Genomic DNA, 20,479 nt, shown 5'->3' on the forward strand with positions numbered 1-20,479 from the left:
TATATATATATATATATATACCTGTCTGTGAGGGCCGTTGAGTTGTTCTGTGAGAAGTACCTCCTCGCCGAGAGTTACTTCGAGAAGAGGAGGAGCCCCATCCACTACTACCGCTCCTCCGTCCGCTGGTTTTACGACCATCTGTATCCGCTGTAAACACAATGTCATACATGCAATTTATTATATGCAATGATTTCAACATTTAACTAACATGTCTTTCGTCTCATTGTTAACTATGATTAATCATTACTACACATAATTCGATTTATTCCTTTTCGTATATCAGTACTTAAATATTTAAAATTAAATCGACATTTGTGACACTTGATCATGAAGGGAAATTCTTGAGAATACTGAGGAGAATTGTAACTTATTGTTAGAGTATTGTAACTCAGGATAAGAGAAACGAAATATAGCTAGAGTTTTCGTAATTTAAATTTATGCACAGATATGCAAACAAATTTTTATGTATTATAAAATTTCAGAATATTCTCAATTATTTTCTACTATGAAAATTATTAAAAGTAGGATCATATTAGAATGAATCGAGAAAGATTTCTGCGTCATAAAACACGTTGATTGAGTGCTTATTAAGCTATCTGTATAGAACTTGGTGTCCTCTTTTATTTCTCGCGATTCGACACCGGTACAGATTGCCAAGCCTATTGTTCTTCAACAGATTATTATATAATGTAGCAGCAATTGCCTGTTCACTCATTGGCTCAATATTATGTATTACGATGAATACCTTTGAGAGTTCGTGCGCACATTATACAAGAGAGAAAGATATATTCAAAATCAAGTCTATTTACATTTTTTAAATTCTTTCCATAATGAAAACGACAATTTTTATTAATAATTATTTCGATATCGATATAGCTTTACAATCACATATGTATCGTTTTTTAAATTTATATGTAATTTTTTGCAATTCTTTCTGAAAAAACTACTATAATCATAAGAGAAAATTTCTACTTTTTTTTTATTATTTATGCATCGTTAAATTTGACAAACGCACCTTAAAACATTTTCCGTACATGACTTTCGATAAAAATCTCCAATTTAGTATCATAAACGCAGTAATGCAATTATGGTAAACGCTGTCAAGTGAATAATACCATATGAGGAGCACATTGATGGCATGACGTATGAATAAGATAGAAGAGCAATTTACTCTGCTGATTTCACTTATTACGCAGTTTATTTGTTAGTCAATTTATCAACATTATACGTAAATCTTACGTGATTTTAGAATGCTTGCTCCATTCTTTTACCATCTATTTAAACAGCTGATCCATATATTTTATTTTCTTATATATTTTCAAAGATGCTTCGCAAGATTTTGAAATGTAGAACAAATTAAAAATTATCAATTTTATGAGTCGTAAAAATGTTCCTATGTTCAATTTACGTTACCTCTCTATAATATACATATAGTTTTTTTTATTTTATAAATGCACAAGTCAAACATGTTTATTAATGAATTAAACATATCCTTTATCGTTTTTTTAAATGAAATAACTAGTTTTTTCAAATTTACAACATGTATGCATTTTGTATTGTATTGTACACAAAAGATTTTCTGACTAAATTAGAAATTATGTTTCCAATGCACAATTGTTAGTAATTCGTCAGTTATAAATTAATTTAGTAATTCGTAAATTACAGACAGTTAGAGATGAATGAGTTTCCGCTAACTTCCGTGCTTCCGTGTTAACACGTAACTTGATTTCAAGGAAAATTTAACTAAAAACTTAAACTAAAAAAGATTTTTTATTTGGAGCGTAGCCATCAATTAATTTTCTGTAAAATTTCAATTTTTTTACTAAAACTTGATTCTCGATTAATTAAAATATTATTTCATTATTAGAGCATTTCACAATAGATTTTGAAAGCATATTCTAAAGTTTAATAAAATTTAAGGTGATTGTTAAGATAATTAGTATCGATCTTTAATACTTTTGAGGCTTCCATTGTATTTTCTATAATAGAAGCTTTGTATTTCATGGTTTGAAGCTTCCATCGTATTTTCTATAATAAAAGCTTTGTATTTCACGGTTTATCTCCGTTTATATTTATTCTTGAGAAATACCAAAGTTTCGTAAACTACTTCTCGTCCTAATGAAGTGAACTGGAATGTTCTGGAAAACTTTAGCATTCTAAGAACGGATATACACTCGGAGATAATTCGCAAAACGTATAATTTCTAAATATCAAATTTTCTGTAAAAGCTCAACAAAATTATTTTAATACAAATTGATTAAGTGAAGAACTTATTAATGCACTTGATACAAATTTATAAAAGCATCTTGTGTAAATCTGATGATATTTCTCACATGTAAATTTCACTTATTACTTTAACAATCTTTAATAATTATAACCTATCAATATCTGTTTAAAAATAACATGTCCCATTACCGAAAATAAATAAAATCACAATCACAGTGATCAGGAATGTCTTGATTCTCATATTCGTTATTGCCCGTTTCACTTTTGTCAAATTGTTGTCTTAAACAAAAAGTCAGTTCGAAACTCGAAAAGATTTCTGATACGCACTGTCTGCTCACGCAGTCGACAGACTACTACTACCATTCGACCTCATGCTGAACGGCCTAGACGTCGGTGACCATCGCCCGTAACATTGAATGATTCATACTTCGCAGGCTTTCTCTTTCCACTGACCCCATGCGTCTGTAACAGAACTGTAATTGGTCGAGTTATTCGATTAAACACTTCTCAGTTTAAAATATTAAATTAATAATATTTCATTTATTAACACAATTTTTTTTGAATAACTATTAATAAAATTTTATAAAACCTAGATTATATTAGTTAAAAGATATTCAAAGAAAGCCATATATGTACGATATTTTCTAGATTTCTCGCGCTTTCTCTATTTTTTAAGACAATTTCAAACTGACTCTCTCTTTAATAAAAACTTATGATGTTTTGTTTTTGCTTATTTTTTACAAGGTTCATTTATTAAAAATTTTTTTTTATAATATAAGATCTCAAAATAATGTGTTTTTGAAATGAGATTCATTAAATTTAATATTACTTGGAAACAACATTGTTTTAATATATATTATTACAGAATATATTATTAGTATAAAAATATATTTTTTTATTAATTAATATTATATTACAAATTTCAGAAAAAATTGAACTTTGCATCCTTGAAGAGAACATCACTGAAGTAAAAGGAAAACAATATTTTTCAATGTAAAATTACAATTATTCTCAAATTCTACATATATATATATAATGATAAATAGAAATATTGTTTATTTAATTTTAAATATTATAACATTATTTTTTATCATATAAGAATAAGATAAGAAAAAAAATTGTTATGTTTATCATAAGATCGCAAAAATTTTCCAAATAAGTTGCAATACATATATTTCTTATTAGTGTAACAAGATTTGTCGCATTACATGAATAAAAATTAAAAAAAGTAATTTATATAATTCCAATCACACATTCTTACATTTGATATTGTCTGTTAAAATGCGCTCAAAGTGTGTACTTTAATAATTTACATTATCACGTCCGAGAATTTATTCATATGATACAAAATTAGAAAACAGGAAGCGCAAGATCTATAAGATCTTGCCCATAATATCTAAATGAATGTGTGTAAATATTAAACTTGTTTCCGCCAAGTGAAACGGGACATAAATTATTCGGCCTGGTATAAAAACATATCATGTACAAAGCCATTTCAAGTTCAGGAAGCGTGCCCACGAATATCGTTGCATTTGGTCTAATAATATCATCCATTTGGAAGTTCAATTTCACCAATGAGGCTCTCTGCAAAAAACAAATAATTGTTATAACCAATTTTATAAATGTACAATATACTTTTATATTCTTTTCGTGCATAACATTAAGATACGATAATATATATTTTACGTATATATTTTACATATATATTACACATCTATAGATATAATATGACTCACGTCGCCAAGCTTCATAGTATCAACGTATCCCATGTAATCAATACGATTCTTCGATTCTTGATAATTAAAATAGATCCAGTCCTGCACCCCAAGAAGCTCCGTACCATATCTTTCAGATGTGAACACTCGCTCAAAACCTGATGTAGCACCATTAAACGTGTTGAACCAGATACTCCGCAAAGTGTCTTTCTCGAAGGCATAGGGATCGATGAAACCTCGATCTGATAACCATCGCAGAGTTCTAGTCATCACATTCGTATTCACAAACATGTCTAACAAAAACTCCTCTCTCTTTCGCTTTTCTGCTGTACGAGTTTCTTTCACAGTAGAATTGTGTTCGTAATTGTTGTACAGAGCTCGAATAGCTAAGATCGTTGGATAATCATATGCTTCTTCTTGCACGTAAATTAATCTAAAAACGTATAATATATATAAGGGAAGAATAATCATGTTGTGATTGACTTAAACACAAAACTTACGGTCCTTTAGCTGCATCGGTTACGTTTTCAGATTTACTCTGAAGATGTAATGTCAAATACTTGGATATGTTAATTTCTTGTTTCACGAATAACTCTTCGGTCAACATTAATAGATCGTCATCTGATATTTTATATTGCGGAGAATAAATAGCTGTTCCTTGATTGGGCATTCCTTGATTATTCTCTATATTGCTAGTAGAAATTGAAGGAATTTCCATATTGTTAGTTGTACCCATTGTGTTTATGGAAGAATTGCCAATCGGATATATTGTACTACCGTTGTTGACAATTGTAGGAATTGATACACCCGGAATAATAATTGGATTGTTTACAGGATTTGGGTTGATAGGAGACGCAACAGGAACATTTCCTTGAAGTATATTTGATGAAGCCGGAGAAATACTACCTGGAGGAACTGTATTAAAATAATGATTATTATAAGTTATATGTGTTTCACTGGTACCACTACTCGGACTGGTACCACTACTTGGATTACTGTAATCCTGCACATAATGTTGATGCGGATTTATCAACCTATTCACACCGGCATTGATTGTGGAGAATACAAGTGCTTCTTTCACCATTTGACCAAAGCCTCTGCCGTTGTCTTGTTGACCAGGAATCATTATGACCGTTTGTCCAGGTATATATGGTTGCGCTGCCGGCTGCGCCAGAACTTGTTGTTGAGGATAATAAGTGTGTCCAGCTGTGCCATACGTTCCGCCAACGGGGTGTGTAGAATATGGATTTCCAAATGTATTTGGTACGGGTGGCGGAATATGCGCTGGATAATTGGAAGAATATCCAAACGATTGACTGGGAAAAGAGTAACTGGGATTGTGCGTGGAAGGTATATGAGGTACGTGAGGTTGATTCGAATGACTTAAGGGATGACTAGTATATGGAGGAGGATTAAAACCAGAAGTAGGATAAGGAGGATGCGGATAAGGTATAGAAGGAACCGGCATCGAAGTTGGACGCAGATGATCTTTGAAGCCGATATTAGTGGAAGTGGAGCCTGGTAGGTGAGATTGATTTGGATCGACTCGGAAATGAGGATTGCTCCATGAAGGATTATTAAGTGCAGTTCCTTGTAATGGGTTATAAGGCGCGCTTGGTTGGCCGAAAGAAGTTGGAGCTGCAAGAAAATTATATACATCTGCTAATTTTTAATTATGTTAAAATTGTTTATATTTGATAAAATATTTATTCTTTAGTTTACGTTAATTTTCTGTCATAATCAGTAATTATAATTGACAAATATTGTTTTTTAAATTTCAAGAATTTAAATGCATAAATTTAATAAAAATGATAAAAAGTATACCATGATTTTGCGATGGTACCAAAGTGGATTTCGACAAATGATTAGTCGATGCTGATGAACTATATGGATTATATGGTGCTGATGGATTATGTGCAGAATTTTGTTTACTCTCTGTTGTAAAGCCTAATGTCCTATGACTCTCAGGATAAGTTCCTAAAAGAAAAAGAATATATTTTACTTTTTTATTTTTTATATAACAGAAAAAGACAAACAAGTGAAAACAGATGAGAAATAATATCTCAGCTAATATAACATTTGAAAATTTTTTCTTTCTAATAATATATTCTAATTGTAAATAACAAGATAATCATAATCATGCTAATAATACCTGTATTGCCATGTGGTGCTGATGGTCGACTAGATTGCCCGGAATTAGTTTGAGCTTTACAGAAACATTCAACAAAAAATGAATGGTTCAGTAAAAAAATGAATGGAAAAATGGTTATAATTACTAATCGCTGTAACACTTACAGGGTCGTGTGGCGTCTCCTCTTTCAGCTTGTAAAAACGTTGAAGATGCATCTTTATTTTGTTTGAATTTATGCGAAATTTGACCTACAATAAGAATGAAAGATATAATTCTGATATAACCACAGAAAAATTGAAATAAATAATACTTCGTTTCAAACTAATCATATCATATACTGACTCAATGTAGTTCCAGTTGGGTTTGATCTTGTGCGTCCTCCCGATGAACCCCCCCCTCCCCGATGTTTCCCAAATTTTCCTGCACTTACATCGTCTGAAAATAAAGATTAACATTTAATAAATCCAAGCAAAATTCTTTTTCGCTAACGTATTAAAAAGTTGACTTAATGTAGATAAAAAATTATTAGACAATCAAAAGTTACTTAAAATATTATCAATATAATAATATAACACTTACATAAAAGTTTAATTTGGGTAATATTACATTTAAAAAATTTGTATATAATAATATATAAAATAATTTTATATAAAATTTTATTGCGTATATACTCACTGGCTAAAAGAAACGTTAAAAGAAAGAGAAATAGCAAAATTCGGACCTTCATCTCTATTATATGGAGACGATAGTCTTACACTAATTTGAGGAGTTCAAGCACTGGCGTGCTTGAAGACTATAAGATGATAAATACATATGTATATTTTTTTACGATTATCAATCTTCTTAGTAATTGCGTCTTTCTTAATAACGATATAAGCACATTGAAAGATTACGTTATTGACCTGTTGACCACTCACTAATACAATTAAATACTTTTAGTATAATTACAGCTGATAAACATTCGTATCATGGAATTACCATTTTATATTTAAGCGTCAGCATCTTCTATTTCTACGAAAAGATTACAAAAAATCAGTTTCCTACTTATACAAAATTTGCAACTGAACTGAGAACTTTGTGTAATTTTTGTAATAAAATTTAATTCAATTTGAATAAATATAAAGACATATATGTTATATTTAATTCTATACAATTTGATGCAAAAAGTAAAATTTGTTTTCGCAAAACTATGAGAACATTTTTATTTGCATATTTATATGTTTTTATTTAAATGTCTTGTTTCATTTAAGTCTCTAAAGTATTAATCTCTTTACAATTAGCATTCCACCACAATATCTAGGGGGAATTTTTTGATCATATAATATAATTGAATTATTTCAAATATTCGTTCAAATTTTGTGCTGTTTAGCGGTCCATATCAATACTAATGTCATATGACAACATGACCCGCATGTCAGCTTGGCGCAAAATTTGAACGAAACAATTGAATTAATGATGTAAAAAAAATGATGTAAATTACTGATGTAACTCTCCTGTGGTCAAGTCTCCCAGTCAAGACTTCCATTTAATATTAATAAATTACAAATATTTCAACGGTAGAAGTAATTTTTTACGTGCTTATTTGATTAAAAAAAATTAAAGCTGCAAGAAAATTATATACACCTACTAATTTTTAATTATGTTATGTTTTTAGTTATGTTTAAATTGTTTATATTTGCTAAAACCATTTATTCTTTTAATTTACGTGAATTTGCTAAAACCATTTATTCTTTTAATTTACGTGAATTTTCTGTCATAATTATAATTGATAAATATTATTTCTTAAATTTCTTATTTCTTAAATAAAAAAAAATTTAAATGCATAAATTTATTGAAAATAGTAAAAAGTAATACCATGATTTTGTAAAGGTACCATAGTGGATGTCAATAAATGATTATTCGATGATGCTGATGAACTATATCGTGTAGAATTTTTATTTTGTGTTGTAAAGCTTGATGTTCTACTCATAGGATAAGTTTCTAGAAAACTTTCCAGAAAAGAAGTTACTCTTGACAAATATTCTAAAAAAAGAATATATTATTTTTTGTCTAATATAGAAAAAGACAAACGATTGAAATCAGAATCATGAAAAAAAATATTAGAGCGAAAAAAAATATTAGAGAAAAATAATATCTCAGCTAACATAACATTTGAAAATTCTTTATTTCTAATAATGTGTTGTAATTGTAAATAAAACAAGATAATCAATGCTAATAATACCTTTATTGCGATGTAATGCTAGATATGGCCAATTAGATTGCCCGGAATTACTTTGAGCTTTACAAAAATAAAGATATTCATATTAAACATTACATTATAAACAATAAAAAAATTAACGATTACAATTATTGTTTGCTGTAGCACTTACAGGATCGTGGAGTATTTCCACCTTTATTTTGTAAATATTTCGAAGATGCATCTTTATTTTGTTGATGCGAAGTTTGACCTACAATAAGAGTAAAAGATATAAATCTGCTATAACAGAAAGATTGAAATAAATAGCTTGTCTTTCATTATAACCATATCATATACTGACTCGATATAGTTCCTGTCAGATTTGATCCTGTGCGTCCCAAGGTCGTAAGTATGGGCTTGATTGTATATCCAAAAGGAGTTGAGATTATCGTATGTCTCTGTGATGAATTTCCACGGTTAAAAGGACTTGATCCTGTCATATGTCTACCAGATGAACTTCCATAGCCAGTTAAGTCTGACCCCGTCGTGTGTCCACCTGATGAACGTCCGAATCCGTAATGTCTTGATCCCGTTATATGATTGCCTGACAAGTTTTTATAGTTCAATTTAGAACTGAACCTTGAACTGGATCTAAAAAGTTTTGATAAAAAGGAACCTAATGATGACGAGCCTCTCCAAGAAGAGAATTGAATGCCTTCAAGTTTCCCCAATTTCCCTGCATTTACGTAGTCTGAAAATAAAGATTAAGGTCTAATAATTCAGGCAAAATTATTTTTTTTGCTGATATATTAAAAAGTTAATTTAAGGTAAATAAAAAATTAGACAATTAAAAATTACTTAAAATATTATTATCAATATAATGATGTAAAAGTTTAATTTGGGTAATGTTACATCCAAAAAATGTATATGTAATAATAATATAAAATAATATTTTACATAAAATTTTATTGCGTATATACTTACTGACTAAAAGAAACTGACTTAAGAAAAAGAGGAGTAGCAAAATTCGAACCTTCATCTCTATTATATGAAAACGTCTTACACTAATTTGAGGACACTGACGTGCTCGAGATAGCTATAAGATGATAAATACATGTATACTTTTTTTACGTTTATGTTTATCAATCTTCTTAAGTAATTGTGTTTTTCTTCGTGACATAAACATTAAAAGATTACGTTATTATTGATCATTCACTAATACAATTAAATGCTTGCAATATGATTACAGCTGATAAACGTTATTATGATAGAATTACCATTTCATGTCTACGCGTCAGCATTTTTTATTTCTATGAAGATTACAAAAAATCAGTTTCCTACTCATATAAAATTTGCAACTGAATTGAAAACTTTATGTGATACTAGATTTTTATGTAATAAAATTTAATTTGCTAAGGAATATAAAGACATACATTTTATATGGCATTTAATTCTATACAATTTGATACAAAAGTAAAGTTTGTTTTCACAAAACTATAAGAACATTTTTTATTTATATATTTACATGTTTTTATTTAGATGTCTTGTTTCTTGTTAAGTTTTAAGTATTAATCTCTTTATAATTAGCATTCCAACATCTAGGGGGAATCTGAGAGATTTGATCAAATAATACAGTTGAACTATTTCATATACTTGTTCAAATTTTGCGTCGTTTAGCGCTTATTAGTTGCTATTATCATTAAGTCAAAATAAGACAAAGTATATGATTTCCGAGCACGCGCATTAGGAGAATTGTGGTCAAAATTTGATTAGCTATTCCAATATGCCAGCGCTATTATATACAGGAAAGTGCATAGACGCCAAAATTTGATTGGTTGTTTCCAGTATTGCTATCATCATTATGCGAAATGATATATCTATTCTTACATTATGATTACAGCTATAATGTCATATGACATGACCCGCATGTCGGCTTAACAAACTTGGCGCAAAATTTGAACTGATTTAATTCTCCTGTATGATCAAGTCTCTCGGACTTCTCCTACAATAATATTATTAAATTACAAATACTTCAACGGTAGAAGTAATTTTTTATGCGTCATCTGTTGATTCTTTTTTAATATATCTATTTAAAATTTCTTCACTTGGATAATCTGGAACTGAGAGTTGCCGAAATCCTTCATCGTCTACGAAGCAGATCTCGTGCCCATCCTAGAAAACAGTCACAATGAAATTTGTAAAATGCAACTGCACTGTAAGCGTTTTATTTCAAATATTGCAAAATACTTACTGGATCAGCAAGAATAATAACTCTTACAGAAGCTTTTCCTGGTGTATCTAAAGTTATCAAATCAGTCAAGATTTTATTTCCACTTTCTTTAATAGCTTTCTGAATCGCTGGTTGCTCTGAAAATGGTATTGAGAAAGCGATACGTCCATATGCTTTTGCGTGATTAATTTCAGTACCTAATATACAAAATTTATTAATAACAAATCATATTAAATATTTAATCACAGTAATTACAAATTTAATAAAAAATTAAAATAAATTAAATATGTGTTTACTCACCAATATCTTCAAATTCAAGTTTGACTTGATCTTCACTATAGCCCATCAACACACTTTTATCTTTTCTATCAAATATCTGTAATCCCAAAATATCCTTCCAATAGGCAATGGTACGTTCAAGATTGGAGCTAGATAGAGTAACTTTCTTTACTGGATCTATTCGAAACAGCCAATATATTTAAAGAAATAATAATGTTTGCTAAAAATGTGATATTATAATTGTTTTTTTTCATGACCATTTTATAATTCTTTATTCTATAAATTATTATTACTATAATATTATAAACTGATTTATAGATATTATATAATTTTAACTTCAAAGTGATTGTTGCGTCAATATTGTTAAAAATAGATTGACTGATTTTATATTTACCACTGTTAATAGGAAGTTGTTCATTAATAATGCAATATTTATATCCACCAGGTGCCTGTACTACAAATTTTCCATTTTCTTCATGTATTGGCCAATTATTTGCGCGTGCTTTTTCAATCACATCCTTCGAATGTATAGTGATAGCTTTAAAATCGTTTCCAGTTTGATATTCTTTAATCCCATAATTATATGTTAACTCAATGACAAAATGTGTATCTTCGGGGCCATATCCTATCATTGTTTTGCTCCAACGATTTGCATATGGTCTGTAAAAGAAATATATTTACAATGTTACAAATTTTAAATGTTTTATATAAATAAGGAATGTGATGTATTTGATACTAACAAAAAAGATATAGTATAAAATATAACACAAAAAAATATAATACAAAATAAATTGTATTGTAAATAACATTGTAGATTATGTTTGATATTATTAGTTTTATGATTAATTCTGAATGTGTAAATATCAATAGGTTGAAAGGAGTTATTTAATAGTAGAATTTAAAAGCAAATATAGCATATATAATTGTAAAAAAATATAAATCAATAAATATATGTATTTATTGTTACATTTTATATTATATTAATAATTAATATAAAAGTACAAATTCTCTTTTTTTCGTTGTTTCAAGTATAGAAAATAAATAGTAAACGCATTGTCAAGAAATTATTGCACAATGACAAGTCACGAGTGATTACTCACCCATTGCACGCGGCCTCGCATCCATCTGAAAATTCCTCGTGTCTCAATACCTGCAGAGACACATAATCCAACAAATTAATTGCGTGACAAACAAGAAAAAGGAAAAAAAAGAAATCTATAATTACCTTCATCCCGAGAATCTCTCGATAAAACTTTGCCGTTAACCCGCGATCCGATATCTTGAATACAAAATGCAACGCACGTCCAGCAACCATTTTTTTCCTCGAAAGTCGTATTCCTTCAATGTAACCAGTAATCACGATTAATCACAATCTGAATCGACAGATTCAAAAGCAGAAAATATGTTTCAAAAGTAGAGTCAGTAGAGAGGAATGGGAAGGAAAAGAGGAGGGAGTAAACATACACTCTCCTCAGAATCGGCAGCTCTTACACGAGATGGATCAATCACATCTAGCTTAATTTTTAACAGATTGACTTAATTCTTTTTTTCTGTTTTAAATAAAACTGCAACATAGAAGCAACGAAATTATTAAATTAATTTTGACTGACAGATGATGTTGATTCACCCGATCTCGAGACTTTTAGAATTAAGATAAATTTTCATGACGATTCGGATTAATTCGGCATCACTCGGCTTCGTTCGGCAAGCAGACGACAAGAAAGGCTCGAAGTCAGAATTCAGATTCCAGAATTTCTCGAACCATCAAAAAGAGGAGCACACCGAAGCATACGTATTTTGTTGAAAATACTGTATGAACAATCGAGGAAACGTAAATTATTCAGGAATTGTCTTTAATAGATATGATAGAGAATCTCGCAGCGAAATTATGTTCGCTTCTGTCGGAAAATACCAACGCAGGTAACTATCGAGAGATTATTAATTTATTAAATGATAAAGATGATATTGGAATGTAACAAGGCTAGCTGTTCAGCTTATCTTTATAAAAATTGCACATCGTCGTATACGTAAAAATAATGACATAAACGATTATATAAGATATTTGGAGCACAATAGATAATTTTCAGTGTTTAATCAATGTAAATTATGATATTAGAAGACTATTAAAAAAAAAGATAATTCTTTTGTTTCTTTAGCCGAACAATGGAAATTACTTGGACAAGAAAAAGATGGTTCGATACTTATTGGATGGGTGGAAGAATCAGAGAGGAACGATATATGCACATTGTGTACTGTAGTCGGTCGTTACGACCAGATTGACAACAAATTACAGGTGAGAACCATAAGAAAAAAGAATCTTTTGCCACATGAGTAATTTTAATATTGATTGTATCATAGATATTGCACCGCTTTTCGGAAATATTGAACATTGTTCAAGCTACAGTCAATCAAAATCATACTCTAATGGGATACGTGACGAAACAGAAAAATTGCCTGAAGATATCAGATCCTCTGGAAGATCGCTCAGGGCATGAATTCTATGGAGAATTCTACAGAGTGTTCATTGTAGAATTAACTACTGATGATACCAAAGTACATGATCTGGAAATAAAGAGATCTGAACAAGTGCGAATACAATTTCTATATAGAGAAAAAGAGCAACTGGATGTAGACAAATTTCTAGTTCTGATACATCACGAATGTGAGTAAAATATATTGTTGTTTTATTTGTTTTATTATTATTGTAATTTTATTACCATTTGTATAAAAATAGAATTTTTTAACATGAAGTTAAAATGTATAGTTGGAGCATCTATTTTATTTATAATCATTGACATATCTTTGTAATTTGTGTGTTATTTTAAGGTATTCTGACATATACTGCTCAATTCGATACATCTATAAGCCACTCAAGACCGATAAAGGAATTGAAATCCGAAATACTTGTAAAAACGTTTATATGGGCTCAATGGGATATGATTAATCAAGTTCTTTACCATATACATCATCGACGAATTCCTGCAAGCGTGGTCACTGAAAATGAGGATGAGAATAATTCCAGATCTTCTAAACCAACCCTCAGTGGTCTTCAGTTCCACGACAACTTGCCTCATGAAACAGTAGTGAGCATTTGATAAAAACAACAAGAATATATATTATCTATCCAAATTATTAATCTATATAACTTTTACTAACTGTCTATTGAGCCTACATAATATAGATTATGTGTCAAATTGATTAATACGCCGAATAATTTAAATATATCTCATATGCTTGCTAATTAAACTTCGTAGCAAAATGCATGGCGTCGTATTAGCGTAAAAAACTTATTGTATCTTTTTAGCTGAATATTCCATTAAACTTACCGCTACTGTCACCGTCCTCTAGTTGCGGAACTTACGAAGATGACGTGATACCCCTGCGAGTCCACGATTGTTCCCTAGATCTTATAGTGGTGTCGGACACCAAGGGAATGGTCTGCGTTTGTCACTACTATCTTTATCGACCTGTACAACCGCCGCAGCATGTACTTAACTCTTTGAATGAATCCAACACAGTACATTTTGCATACTCGGTGACGCTGTTGCATCACAGTTGCGTGATACATTGTGTTATACCAGGTATATCGTGGTCACGTGCCAAGCTGATGAGGCCGACTTTCGCGATTTATGAGAACCATCATATGATCGTATTCGTGCCAGGACTATTCGCGCATCTTCTCGAAATCGGTGTGAACCACGAGCCTTGCTGTCACATACTATGCAGCCCACCACCATCAATTCCATCTCGTGTCTCTTATCTGGTGCCCTTACTCGATTTAGATAATTCTAGTAAAGGAACAAGAAGGAATTCTCATAATCCAGATGGAAAGAATTCAGATGGAAATAGTCTACTCGCAAATAACACAAATATACTGACGATAGATTTGCCTACTTTAGACCTTGTACAGTTGACGATTCCTTCAGATTTTCTTATTGAAGTATTTCGCAAAGAGACTTCTGTGGAAGTCCGCTTGGGAATACTTCATTATTTTCTCTGCCACAAAAACGACATAGAAATTATCGCGGAGTTAATGTCCATTATCGCAGAGAAGCCACGCTCATTGGACATTCCACGCTTTATGCAGGAAATTCTTATAGGAAACTCTTATGCTTTAGTGCAAAAAAATCTTCTTGCGGATACTATTCCTTTATTATCTCTATTGCCCGTTACTACTATAGGTGATTATATGACTTTCAATATAAAGATGAATGATTTGGAGATCACATTGAGTCATGAGAAACTCTGGAACACATCAGTAATGTTACTTTCACCGCAACAAAGACTCGTTCCTTATCGTAGTGATTTATGGACTAGATTGTGGGATCAGTTGAGCAAAAATGGTAGTGACAAACTGAGATTCAAACCTAGTCATATTGCGGAAAAACTGCTAGTTTCTTTGGCTTGTTATCAACCAGAAGCGTTATCCAGATGCAGTACTCCAATGTCTCCAAGTGGAGGGTAATAACATTTCTCATGCTAATTCCATGTAACTAATTGCATGAAAGTGCAAATTCGCCTTATTTGTGTTTTCTTCCTAAACAAAAGAGTATACACATAGTTATCTGTTATTTATACATAATCTATATGTATGTTATTTATACAGTTGCTTATAAAATTAATACAAATTTTTTTTTATATGGTTTCACAGAAATATTTTTTATAATAACCAGATTCATAAATAATAATTTCAATAATAAAAAATAATGTTTTACAGATTTGTTGCAATGCCGCTTGGAGATTTCATGGGTAATCGAAACATTAAGTTGGATTCAGGCTTACCGTTTAACGAGACGGAAAGTTGCACCGCTTCGAAACAGGAGCACATTGTGTCTGTTAATTTGCGAGAGCTTTCGATGTATCTTTTAAAGAATGGCACGCACACGTCAACCATACACACGCGAGGTTCTTGTACCCCGTTACACGTTCATGCCATGGCCACGAGATACGTGGCTGCGCAATTAGAAGCGTCACGTATATTGTGTCAAATACTTTGTAGAACAGCTGGTGTTGATCCGAGAATTGAGCAGGAACGTGGTTTTAGTCTCATGTAAGATCCTATTTTATATACAGTACAATTTATCGCTATATTGATTATAATTTATCTGATAAATAAATGTAAATTTATAACTTGTAACAGTGGCATTCTACAGTATTATTCAAATAGTATCTAAATTTAAGCATTTATTTATCTCTATTATTTAACTGCATCGAATGTTATTTTTGTAGAGATCAATTGGACGAAGCAAGACGATGGTTGTTGTTTATGCTCTTACAGCGATATAGGTATTCCATAGAGAGCATCGCTTTCCCTGCGCCACAGGGATTCGCATCGTTTTTTACTTATCTTGGCTATCGTACTCTTAAATTCTCAATGTTTCTGCAATACATTGAACGCTCAGTATTTGAACTTCAAGTTGACGTCACTAAGATTATCTTAGCTGGTATATATCTATGCAATAAAAAAATTATTGTATCTTTATTACAGTTTTTTAAGTATAAACTAGACAGGAGATACATTCTAATATAAGCTGATTATCTTTCGTTTAGATATAAGCGATACGAAAGAAAATGTTGTTCAGAAATTGAAGTTGTTGTCTTTATTACCAAGATCTCGCGCAAAGAGACTTTTGAATCAATGGTTGCATCCAATTAGTTTAATGTTGCGAGCCAGAGAACATGCTGCTAATATTCTGTGCGGCGAAATATCCCAGAGTCGAACCAGCAGTCGGACTTTACAACATCGTAATCATCATAACAGTGAGTAAAATATATTATAATATTTTAATATTTTAATAAATATAATTTCTATGATGCAAGCATAAATTGTTTTCAGGTTTAGCAGCATTTCCTTCTGCAGATCGTTTGTCACCATTAGACACCTTTTTGGATTTACTTACTGCAAAAGGTGAGACTTAACTAAATACAATTAATTGTGTTATCTTAAGAATATTTTTTTGAATGTAATTTTTGTTTTGCAGCTAGTCTTACAGAATTGGATTTCGGGCTATTGATAGAAGCGACAGTAACATCTACAGAAGATTTTCTCTAATGGAAATTGAGTTTAGCTTGTAATCGAAAAATATCTCTTAAATAGTCAATTGATTCAATAATTACTGAATCAATTAGATGGCAAATATATAAAGCGTTCCATTGAGTATGCGATTGACTTATAGCACAGTAATCAATGCTTGGATTTTTGCCACTGGACCAACAAATCAGAAAATTTTATATTAAATTAACGAATTAGCGCAGGCAGACGGATCTCACTTCAAATTTATATAGAATTTCTATGTATGTATTTGAGATTGCATTTACAACGTAACTTTCATAATTCTTAAATCACATCCGTATCTATAAAATTAATTCTTTTAGTTAAGAAAGACTAATGCAAGAGATATTATACTTATAAATAATTGTATCTTAATAAGAATCTCCAAAGTAGCAAGTGCCATGCAAGTTTAGTTACCATTAGTAATTACAAAATTTAATATCAATAAGTGAAAGTAACAAATCTAGTTACTTGACAAGCTTAAGTACTGCATATTGCAGATATTTATGACTGCGTTTTGAAAGTTTTTACCTTTCATACGAATAATTTCCGTCTTGGTGTAGGCCAAAATTAGACAATGAGAAATAATTATTTTAAACATCATTTATTAGAAAACGTTCGTGCTGTTGTCTCTCTGCTTTTTATATTTTTATTATTACATTTCTACGCGGATATGAGAGAGCATGAAAGAGACAGGAACTTACGTAGTTAAATAAATCATAATATTAAGTTTTGTTGATTCTCACCTTTTTTATGTGATTTGATATTGTCAATTTAGAATGCCTTGGGAAGACGCTATTAATATTATTTTTGTCATTTTATCTTTGTTTTATGTGTCTAATGAATGATAAAGATAGAATGATACAAATATAGTCTAATAGCATCTTCCCAAACGCACACTTATAGTTTATCAAAGACATGTGATATAGTGAGTTATAATATTTACGACTAGCATCTGCATGATGTTTATTATTGATGTATATGTGTATTATACACAAATTATACATAAGACAATTGTCCCAATTACTATGTCTGTCCCTATTAGAGTGCTTTTGTATTTCGATAAGTCATAAAGAAAACTAGCACAAATAAATAAAAAAAAATATTTTTTTTGTTAAGTTAAATTATTAATACATACAATACTCCGAAGATAATATTTTATTTTTTGAATATTAAAGTGAGTATTATTTTAAATATTTCGAAAGATATGAGGAATTATGAATCAGTAATACGTACCAAAAGATTTTAAGCTTGTCCCTATTAATGTGCCCTGTATTGAAGCTGAGAACATTGAGTTTACTTTGAAATAAATATAATTGAAATAATGATTTATGTAATATTAACATAAACAATTAACTTAAATTTATTATCTGTTATTAATACTTATATGTTAAAATGAGTCAAATGTGGATAGACACACAAATTGGGAGCACATTAATAAAGGTCATCGTCGTTTAGAAGATTCACTAAAGCTAATTCTACAATGTGCTTTATGTTTTCTGTTTCTTGCTGTTTGTCTTTTGTCTTGATCAAAAAGGTAGAATTAGAATTATAGAATTATAGTCTAATAGGGACAAAAACATGTTTTCTATTTTTGTCAAAAGCATTATAAAGTATTAACATTTTTTAGATTAAAGAAATATTATAAGAAAAAGAAGTAGTTGAAAAACCGATATTGATTGCAAACAGATAAAATTAAAGCTACAATATTTAATAATTAATTCAGTAACAAGCAAATTGGCTAAAAGGCACATTAATAGGGACAGTTATTCGTTGTTAAATCTAACTAAGTAATAAACTAGTATCTTAAAATTAACAAAGTATGGTGCTCCTAATTTTACGTATCAATGAAGATCATAACGTAAAACTTTCAATGCTAAGCACAGAATTTATTAATAAATAAAGAACATATTACAGTAAAAAATGAAATATATATTTTTATTAGTATTCAATTTCTTAGATCTGTTATATATATCTGATATATATATTATCTAATATACAGACAGCAAATAATTGTTACAAGTATGTTTTTGGACATATTCTAATATTTACAATAGTTCTCGAATTTTTTTTAAGGCTCGTACAAATCGATTTTTTGAAAAAAAATAAAAAAATAAAAATTCATATCTCATTCGATATGTACTATAGTGCAGTTAAGGTGCACATAATTTTATTTGTTATAATTGATTTTTCAAAAACCAATTTACAAAATTTACAAAATCTGTACGTACTTTCGTAGCTTTATAAAAAAAAGAAGTAAAAAAAATCTTATGTGACACAATATTATTTCTAGGAGATAAAATATCAACATGAAAACATGTATCTATACTGCAAATAAGGTGCATCATTTTATTTATTTAAGAGCGAATTTGTTAAGTGAAATTGCAAAATTCAACTCTATAACGGATTTTGTAGCTTCGTAAAAATCTACGTCAAAACAAGTTTCATGTCAAAATATTTTTTCTACAAGACAATAGGTACATCCAATGGCTGCGTTTAGTGGACTCACAATTGAGTGAGCGTTCGTTGCTATTGATATATTCTTCCAGATCTAATATGCTGATTGGATAACCTAAAAGAATACACCAATAACAGCGAGCACTCACTCAATTGTTGAGGTGTTGAACAAGAATAAAAGATACTCGGAGTTGATATAGTCGAGTTTTGGAACGCATCCTTATGTGTATGTGATGATTTTGTTAAAGAACATAACCTTCTCTTGCAAGTCAACAAGCTCAAAGTATTTACGAAAAGTATTTAACGATTTACAGCAGACAGTAAGAAGCTAAAACGAACAAAAGCGTGAAATGTTTCTGATTGTAAGTTTTATTTATAATAATGATTTTCCCATATTTATGAAATCTTCATTAATTATTTTATTATTATTTTAATTCATTATCGTCCTATGTACAAACTATAGATTCGTTAACCATGACGGATATCACTTTGACAAGCGAGCAAACAAAGTTTATAGAAGAATGCGAAGAGGAGTTCAAAGACCGGTATACAGAGAAGGATGATGATTTCATGAAGATTAAAACACAGGAGCCAAAGAAACCGCCAATCGTAGATCCTTGGTATAATAAGCCACGCAGGCATGATTGGTCGCGTCAGAACCAAAATCAAAATCACGATAGACGTAATCATCACTGGGATCGTCGTAACAATGAAAGAAATGAGAAACTGGAGCGGCATGGTGGTAGACACTTCATACAACATCGGCAAAGGATGTATTAATTTAGCGACGTGGATACAAGAAAAAACTCAAATAACATTCTCATACAAATTTTGTCTTATTTAATTATCTATGCGGATGTTTTATTAATAGGTGATATGTATGTGAAATATCTATGTGTAAGGCACTTGTTTATATATATTTTATTATTAATAATTGATACATATAAAGTACTTATTTAGTCTACCAAGTATTCATATTTTAATAACAAATAATAATTTTATAATTAAAATTTCTTAGTCCTACTGAACTGTTATACCAGAGGAAGCAATTATAATAATTTGCTTTATTATATACTGAACTTAAGAAAGTTACAAGAGCATATTTTCTACAGTAAAGGTATGACATTCTTTTGTACAATATGTGTACAAGATGAAAAAGTTTCCAATTGTATAATGTTTGAATTCTTCATAGAATATTTAAGATACAATT

At 30.0% G+C, this 20,479-nt stretch overlaps 5 protein-coding genes across 6 annotated transcripts in view; 2 read left to right on the forward strand and 3 right to left on the reverse strand.

The window, feature by feature from the left end:
• Positions 1 to 6,869, reverse strand: part of LOC108685566 — a 9,758-nt gene extending 2,889 nt beyond the window's left edge. Inside the window, exons 1-10 of the mRNA XM_018190417.1 lie at positions 6,751 to 6,869; positions 6,418 to 6,510; positions 6,240 to 6,323; positions 6,097 to 6,150; positions 5,769 to 5,921; positions 4,445 to 5,582; positions 3,966 to 4,377; positions 3,705 to 3,813; positions 2,419 to 2,508; positions 22 to 150 (exon numbers count right to left, since the gene is read on the reverse strand). Of these exons, the coding sequence (XP_018045906.1) occupies positions 22 to 150; positions 2,419 to 2,508; positions 3,705 to 3,813; positions 3,966 to 4,377; positions 4,445 to 5,582; positions 5,769 to 5,921; positions 6,097 to 6,150; positions 6,240 to 6,323; positions 6,418 to 6,510; positions 6,751 to 6,802 (2,314 nt within the window). The 5' untranslated portion in view covers positions 6,803 to 6,869. The remainder of the gene's footprint in view (positions 1 to 21; positions 151 to 2,418; positions 2,509 to 3,704; positions 3,814 to 3,965; positions 4,378 to 4,444; positions 5,583 to 5,768; positions 5,922 to 6,096; positions 6,151 to 6,239; positions 6,324 to 6,417; positions 6,511 to 6,750) is intronic.
• A 194-nt stretch (positions 6,870 to 7,063) lies between these two features.
• LOC108685567 (uncharacterized transmembrane protein DDB_G0289901-like) lies at positions 7,064 to 9,334 on the reverse strand. Its single transcript, XM_018190418.1, has 7 exons — positions 9,236 to 9,334; positions 8,928 to 9,002; positions 8,613 to 8,855; positions 8,445 to 8,522; positions 8,297 to 8,353; positions 7,930 to 8,097; positions 7,064 to 7,086 (listed from the first exon to the last, which is right to left on the reverse strand). Exons 1-7 carry the CDS (start codon positions 9,288 to 9,290, stop codon positions 7,064 to 7,066), a joined length of 699 nt encoding a protein of 232 aa, XP_018045907.1. The 5' UTR covers positions 9,291 to 9,334.
• A 442-nt stretch (positions 9,335 to 9,776) lies between these two features.
• On the reverse strand, positions 9,777 to 12,289 carry LOC108685681 (glyoxalase domain-containing protein 4). 2 transcript variants are annotated; one of them, XM_018190583.1, is made up of 7 exons: positions 12,225 to 12,289; positions 11,986 to 12,098; positions 11,861 to 11,910; positions 11,155 to 11,420; positions 10,782 to 10,937; positions 10,503 to 10,678; positions 9,777 to 10,423 (listed from the first exon to the last, which is right to left on the reverse strand). In XM_018190583.1, exons 2-7 carry the CDS (start codon positions 12,073 to 12,075, stop codon positions 10,304 to 10,306), a joined length of 858 nt encoding a protein of 285 aa, XP_018046072.1. In that variant the 5' UTR covers positions 12,076 to 12,098; positions 12,225 to 12,289; the 3' UTR covers positions 9,777 to 10,303. The 2 variants fall into 2 exon arrangements, with proteins under 2 accessions (XP_018046072.1, XP_018046074.1); XM_018190585.1 differs by having other exon boundaries at positions 12,252 to 12,269.
• A 194-nt stretch (positions 12,290 to 12,483) lies between these two features.
• LOC108685680 (protein pigeon) lies at positions 12,484 to 17,020 on the forward strand. Its single transcript, XM_018190582.1, has 10 exons — positions 12,484 to 12,680; positions 12,917 to 13,053; positions 13,119 to 13,422; positions 13,587 to 13,843; positions 14,065 to 15,221; positions 15,478 to 15,810; positions 15,990 to 16,204; positions 16,311 to 16,520; positions 16,597 to 16,668; positions 16,742 to 17,020. The coding sequence occupies exons 1-10, from the start codon at positions 12,623 to 12,625 to the stop codon at positions 16,810 to 16,812; spliced, it is 2,814 nt and encodes a 937-aa protein (XP_018046071.1). The 5' UTR covers positions 12,484 to 12,622; the 3' UTR covers positions 16,813 to 17,020.
• Positions 17,021 to 19,494: 2,474 nt separating this feature from the next.
• LOC108685668 (RNMT-activating mini protein) lies at positions 19,495 to 20,168 on the forward strand. The gene is made up of 2 exons (XM_018190562.1): positions 19,495 to 19,631; positions 19,733 to 20,168. The coding sequence occupies exon 2, from the start codon at positions 19,744 to 19,746 to the stop codon at positions 20,047 to 20,049; it is 306 nt and encodes a 101-aa protein (XP_018046051.1). The 5' UTR covers positions 19,495 to 19,631; positions 19,733 to 19,743; the 3' UTR covers positions 20,050 to 20,168.
• The last annotated feature ends 311 nt before the right edge of the window (positions 20,169 to 20,479 follow it).

The sequence above is a fragment of the Atta colombica genome, unplaced genomic scaffold (genome assembly GCF_001594045.1).
Source record: "Atta colombica isolate Treedump-2 unplaced genomic scaffold, Acol1.0 scaffold155, whole genome shotgun sequence".
Lineage (NCBI taxonomy): Eukaryota > Metazoa > Arthropoda > Insecta > Hymenoptera > Formicidae > Atta > Atta colombica.

What these genes read in the sequence shown, in the direction of transcription:
- LOC108685567 (XM_018190418.1), bottom strand. Translation starts at nt 9,290, where the DNA reads ATGAAGGTTCGAATTTTGCTACTCCTCTTTTTCTTAAGTCAGTTTCTT. An exon ending in TCTGACAGGAACTATATCGA is followed by an intron (nt 8,523 to 8,612) that starts GTCAGTATATGA and finishes CTCTTATTGTAG; the next exon opens with GTCAAACTTCGCATCAACAA. An exon ending in GGTACCTTTACAAAATCATG is followed by an intron (nt 7,087 to 7,929) that starts GTATTACTTTTT and finishes ATCTTTTCGTAG; the next exon opens with AAATAGAAGATGCTGACGCT.
- LOC108685681 (XM_018190583.1), bottom strand. Translation starts at nt 12,075, where the DNA reads ATGGTTGCTGGACGTGCGTTGCATTTTGTATTCAAGATATCGGATCGC. An exon ending in TGCGAGGCCGCGTGCAATGG is followed by an intron (nt 11,421 to 11,860) that starts GTGAGTAATCAC and finishes TTTCTTTTACAG; the next exon opens with ACCATATGCAAATCGTTGGA. An exon ending in ACTTGAATTTGAAGATATTG is followed by an intron (nt 10,679 to 10,781) that starts GTGAGTAAACAC and finishes TTTGTATATTAG; the next exon opens with GTACTGAAATTAATCACGCA.
- LOC108685680 (XM_018190582.1), top strand. Translation starts at nt 12,623, where the DNA reads ATGATAGAGAATCTCGCAGCGAAATTATGTTCGCTTCTGTCGGAAAAT. An exon ending in GTCGGAAAATACCAACGCAG is followed by an intron (nt 12,681 to 12,916) that starts GTAACTATCGAG and finishes TTGTTTCTTTAG; the next exon opens with CCGAACAATGGAAATTACTT. An exon ending in GGATTTACTTACTGCAAAAG is followed by an intron (nt 16,669 to 16,741) that starts GTGAGACTTAAC and finishes TTTGTTTTGCAG; the next exon opens with CTAGTCTTACAGAATTGGAT.
- LOC108685668 (XM_018190562.1), top strand. Translation starts at nt 19,744, where the DNA reads ATGACGGATATCACTTTGACAAGCGAGCAAACAAAGTTTATAGAAGAA.